The sequence below is a fragment of the Spermophilus citellus genome (genome assembly GCF_964194105.1).
Source record: "Spermophilus citellus genome assembly, chromosome: 5".
Lineage (NCBI taxonomy): Eukaryota > Metazoa > Chordata > Mammalia > Rodentia > Sciuridae > Spermophilus > Spermophilus citellus.
Window position 1 is genome coordinate 157,822,206 of NC_138186.1, and position 6,000 is coordinate 157,828,205.

Below are 6,000 nucleotides of genomic sequence, written 5' to 3' on the forward strand. Positions count from 1 at the left end.
GTTAATGAAGAACAAGATAAATATAATTTTGAGTTTTCCTCATAAAAATGTAATAATCCTATGTTAAATACTATGGAAACATTGATTGTTTTTTTAAAACTAAACAGTTGGTAAGACCTACAGAGTAAAATAAGACTTGCACCAATTTAGACTGAGCATATCAAACTGGGATTTTACCCAGAGAAGAATAAGTTAGCTGGCCTCATTCACAATACACTGCTGTGAAGAGCCTTCAAGACAAGGAAGGTGTTTGGGTGTGAACACAGACTAAACTGAGAAATTAGAAAGACCCTTAAGTGAGATATAGAGGCAGGGCCAGACTAAGGACAGAGGCTTGGAAATGTGGTAAAAGCCATTATGGGATTTTTAAGATGTTACACTTTAGAAAAAACTTACCCACAATCCCAATATGATTATTGTTATTTTTGGTCTGTACTGTTCTAATTTTTCTCCATAGCATGCTGATGATCATATATACAATATATATAATTATAGTTCTGTAATTATAATTGTTTCCATTTATTGGGTGACTTCTTTCTGCCAGGAACCACACTAAGTGCTTCATAGGCCTAACTTCACTAAAACTCTGAGGTAGGTACTATGATATGCATACTACTGATAGGAACCTAGGCTCAGAGAAGCTATTGGTTGCTGAAAATCACTCATGCAAGTGCTCAGTTTCTCAGCTCAGATGTCAGCCCAGATATTTCTAACTCAAAGGCTCCTTCTACTATACTTTGAGGTACCCTAAATGTATCCCAATTACCACAAATATAATTTCACATTCAGAATTCAATCTACTAGCTTATGGATATATATTTATTCCACCTATTAATATTTATTTACACATCCTAGCACTGCCCATGTAATTACAGAAATTTTAGAAATGTCATTTTAATTTCCTAATTCTTACTATTGGACACTTAATTTGTTACCCAGTTTCTCCCACCGTTATAAATAATGCCATACTAAACACTTTTTTCTTAATTTTTTTTAGCATGGATCAAATAAATGAATATTGTAATAGTCTCTGCTAAGTATTTCCCAATTGGTTTCCAAGGGGGGTGGTACCAATTTACAATTTCAGTGACTATGTAAGAGTTCATAAAGTTTTCTACATTCATGCCAAGTTAAGAATATACTTATTTTTGCAAATTTAATAAGTCCCAGTGTTGAGAGTCACAGCCAAAGGGGCCCCAGCAAACTTCCAGCTGCCAGCAAACTTCTAGCTGCCAACTGATTGGCTCCTCTGTGGTGATGCTCATTGGGCTGTTTCCCCCGGCCCTTTCAGACCATGGAGCTGCTCATTGGGGGACTTTTTTGGCTCCGCCCATGTGACCCAGCCAATCTGCCTCAAGAGCAGGAGGAGTGGGGGAGGTTGAGAGGCTTGTGGGAAGCCGGTGGTGGCAGCTGGGCTCTGAAGGTTTTCCTGAGGAGCTGTTTTGTTTGGAGTGTGTGGTTCTAAAAATAAAGTTAGTTTCTTTTGACAAGTGGCTCCTGAATTGTGCCCAGCCAGACTGCGGCAGGGAGCTGGCATTATTGATATTTGTTTTGATTACTTCTGTGGCTGAATCTTTTTATATGCTCATCAACTATACTTCCTCTTTTGGAAACTGTTTGGTCATGTCCTTCACACACTTATTTTTGTTTTTCTTACTGATTCATATGCTCATATTTTCCTCGATTCTTGTTTGCAATTCCTTTTGTTTCTTGACATAGTTTTTAATAAATATGTCCGTAATGTATCCTTTTCCTTTATCATCTCTTGAATTGACTAGAAAGTTATATTTCTTAGAGATATATAACAGTAGTTTTATTTTTAAGTTTCCTATCTATGGAATAAGATTCTTTAATCCAGCTGGAATTCAGGTGTGGTTACGGTTGAGGTCTAAAATGTATTTCCCCAAACATTGCTAACTAGTTATATTATTTATTAAATGTAAACATTTATTTATAACAAGATGAAAATGTGAGAAAGTAAGGTCCTTGGAGGAGACTGGCTACCAGCTGGGGAGGGATTAACCTTGACAGGATGGCCAATTTCTTCCTCTGCTCTTGGAGCAGCTGAGAGACAGGCTAGGGGTAGCAGCAGGTGATAGGCAAAGGGGAGACACAGAAGGGGATGACTTCCCAAATTCTTCCCAGAGATACTGGATTTCAAGCTATACAGTGGAACAACATTAAAGTTCTGGCTCTGAGTTCTGGGAGGTAACAGTCTTAGCCTCTCCATGAACCAAACTGCTCCAGTGCCCACCTACCCCTCCTTCCCTCCTCTCCTCACAGTCAGTCCTCCTACCCCACCAGCCTACTGCACAACCCAACCAAGGTCCTATATTGATATCATGGACATGTGTGCCACTTTGATCATGCACAAGGTATGTCTATCCTTGATCCTCATGACAATCTAAGCTGGAAGAAAAGTACATACACCAGTCCCAAGGGGACTAGCAGGGACTTACATGTAGAGGAGCTCCATCTCAAACCTGCTCTGCTCTTAGGATGCCCTACCAGGTAGGTTTGGTCACTTCAAGAGATCTCTCCAGCATCCTCCACTTATTCCTGCATCTCGCATCATCCCCTATAGCCCCTAAGTTCCAACCCAGGAGCTGCTGGAGAAAGCACATAGCTGCTCTATGTCTCAGCTCCAAAACCCACTTGCTGTGTGACCCTCAGGCAAGAGGCTTTCTTTCACAAAGGTTTCTTTTACACTAGGGATTGTAATAGAACCTAGATCTTGAAGCTGCTGTGAGTTGTGAGTTCATGTGTGTGAAGAGTTTAGAATATCTCCTAACACCAAATTCAATAAATTTGGGCAACAAACAGGTTGATGCTATAAATTTGTGCTATCCCGTTCCACCTAATCCTTCACTATTTCTTCCTAATCCTTTATCTGACTTCAAATAATCCTTTAACAACTTTTCTTTTCCTAGAGCTCTTCTAAACCATTTTGAATGTCATTGAGACTTCAAGTCCAAGTGTTCATAAGATTTGGAAAAAAAGGGCTGGGGATGTGGCTCAAGCGGTAGCACACTCGCCTGGCATGCGTGCGGCCCGGGTTCGATCCTCAGCACCACATACAAACAAAGATGTTGTGTCCGCCGAAAACTAAAAAATAAATATTAAAATTAAAAAAAAAGATTTGGAAAAAAAGAGAAAGAATTTAAAAAGGAAAAACTCGGTAATCTCAGAAGCACAAAGAACTCCACGTAAAGCATCTGGGTAGGGAAACCCAGGGCCCTGGAAAAACCAATTACCATCCATGCAGAGAAACAAGGTAGCCTCTGAGCCTGACTGCACCTTGCACTTTCCCTGTTGCTGGGGACTGAAGTCTGAGTATGCCAGCATTCTCTCAGAAATGAAGATTAACCCAGTGGTTACCTCATCTTATCTCCAAACATCTATAAAATGAAATTCCTAGAAAAACTCTCCCTAGAGAAAGGAAGGGCAAAGAAGGAAGAATGAAGAAAAATGACTTGGAAACTTTCAGCAACTAAAAGTTTTTGTTGTTAATTTCCCTGGACCTACTCTCTTCCTCTTTAGTTTCCTTTCCTGTGGTTTGTAGGAAGGCTCCCTTTGACTATGTCAGTTCCTCTCAGATCAGTAGTGAGAAACCAGATACTTTGTTCCCTCTGTGGGTAGAGAGGAAGGACAGCAGCCATGGGGTAAGGCTCAGGAGGATGGTAGGGGTCCAAGTGCAGGTGCTACTTGCTCCATATTTAGATGAGACCACCAGGTCTTTCCCAGCATCTAGTTCAAGGTTGAGCAGTAGCAGAATGGTCTTTTGATGTCTGCTCCCCTGATAAATGTTCTAAGTTTCATCTAAGTGGAGGTGAGGAAGGGAGGCAGGGCACCATAAACAAAGATTTACAGACCCTTCTCATTGAAACCACACGGAGAAGCCAGATTTCCAAAAAGACTGACACTACCCTGCTCCCCAATATTGCTAATGATGTCATTTGTGTTATTATAAATCAAACATCAACTTATATGATGAAACATTGAGTCTGATGGGGGGGGCTCAATCAAGGTCTTAATCCTTCAGTGATGTTAATTTTCCGACAGCTACAATTTTTGTGTCTCCTGTGTGTGTCTGGACTCTCATTTTTAGGACTTGCAGAAGGTAAAGCCATGGAACTGGCACCATTTTTAGCTCTTTTAAAAAGAGACATGCTTTAAGCGTTCTTATTTTAAGCCACAATCAAGTCCCTTCTTTTTACTCTGTATTAAAGTGAACAGTAGTTTTCCTTCCCATTTTTGTCTGATGAAGCAATTAAGCACAGGCAGAATCTTGCGTCCTGAGAGTCATACCAAGAAAAAGGGTGGGTGTTATGAGCAGGTTCACATGTAATTAGATTTTGCTCTTGCAATTAGCTAACACAAGCTGTGCCTTATAAAATCTAAAGACTAAAATAAACCTTTTCCCCCCTCTGAGCTTTTCTATTTTTTTTTAAATCAAATTTCCGCCAATCCTCTTAGATCAGCTACCCAAACCTAGAAAATTCCATATGGCAGCCCACTACTCCGGCTTCTTCCAATCTACAAGGGTTCTCAGGAACCATCGATTAGACTAAGAAATCAACGTCATCCTTTCGGTTACCTGCAGTTTAAATTACTTGGAATTTGGAGTGAGTTGGCGAAGGGAGGCCAGTCTTTCTCCCCATGAGGGTCTCCCACATGTTTGGAAAAGCACAGCCACCCACCAGGTGAAAGGAGAGAGGTACCCAAGCAGATTGGCCACAACAGGCCCTTCAGTCGCGCTTACCCAGCCGGGGCGAGGACCACGCGGTGGCCAGAGGGGGGTCTCCAGCTTCCAAGTCTCCTAGCCCGGTGTCTGGGGCGCGGCTGAGACTGTAGCTGCTGAAGCCACGGTGCGGCGCGAACTTGCAGACACTGCGGCCGCGCACAGTGCAGTTGAAGAGGTAGCAGCCAAGCGCGACCGCCGGGGACACAGGCAGCCTGGGCAGCTCCATCACCGCCACCGAACAGCGCGGCTCGGAGCAGCAGGCCGCCACACACTGACGCCAGTCCCGCACGGCCGCCGGTGCTCTCAGGAAGCTGGCACCTGCCGCGATGGAGTCCTTGGTTCGGATGATGGCGTCGGGCATGGCGCTGTAGCCGTCGCCGCCGGGGCCTGGACAGCCTTCCCGCGGGCCGATGCCGGCCCGCAGCTCCAGCTCCAGCTCCTCCTGCGGTCGTTCCTGCTGCAGCTGCCGGCGGAACTCCTCCAGCAGCTGCTCCACGCCCGAGAGCTGCGCGTGCAGCTCGGACAGCGGCGCCGCGGGTGGCACGGCCGTACGACCGCTGGGCAGCCACAGGCAGAGCAACAGCAACCCGCGCAGCGCCTGGTGCCGCCGCCGCCGCTGCCGACGCCCCGAGTCCGCGCCCTCCTGGGCGGCGACGGCCATGGCAGCCGGCAGCGGAGGGGAGCGAGCCTAGGTCGGCCAAGTGACTAGGGAGGCGGGGAGGCGGGCGCTAGGCCCCGGCCTCAAAGCCTGGTGTCCCCAGGGCCTGGCTGCTCCCCAGGGGTCGCGGGCGCCCGGGCGCCGGCGGGAACCGCTGCAGCAGGAGGCATAGCCGGCGGGGCCTGGCACGGCTCCTCGCTCTCCGCCGAGGCGCTTCCCCGACCAGACCCCGGCGTGCTGGGTGGAGGCGAGCCGGGCTCGACGTGGATCAGCACCAGGTTGGTGAACAGTGCCGCGGCGGGGGTGGAGCCGCAGTGAGCCCAGCCCTCCGCGCGCGGTTCCGCGGAGCCAGCTCCTCCCCGGCTGCGAGAGCCCGCCCCGCCCCGTCCCGCCCCGCGGACGGAGGAGGTGTGGACTGGCAGCTTCCGCCGACCTCCCCCGAGGGCAAGGTAGGAGTCTGGGCCGGCGGGGTTCAGTATCGGAGCTGACCTGATCAGGGAGACAGGTTACCGGGGTCCAGCGCGAGGCCGGTGGGTGAGAAGGGAGGGTCTTTCCACAAATCCTTGTAACTCAAGGACAGAGAAGGGGCATGCTAGGG

At 47.3% G+C, this 6,000-nt stretch overlaps 1 protein-coding gene across 2 annotated transcripts in view; it reads right to left on the minus strand.

The window, feature by feature from the left end:
- The window catches only part of LRP11 (LDL receptor related protein 11), a 42,613-nt gene extending 36,882 nt beyond the window's left edge, over positions 1-5,731 (minus strand). The window contains exon 1 of one of the 2 annotated variants that reach the window (XM_081296024.1): positions 4,763-5,731. In XM_081296024.1, the coding sequence (XP_081152150.1) occupies positions 4,763-5,405 (643 nt within the window). In that variant the 5' untranslated portion in view covers positions 5,406-5,731. The remainder of the gene's footprint in view (positions 1-4,762) is intronic. The other variant, XM_081296023.1, reaches the window with a different exon arrangement.
- Positions 5,732-6,000: the final 269 nt, after the last annotated feature.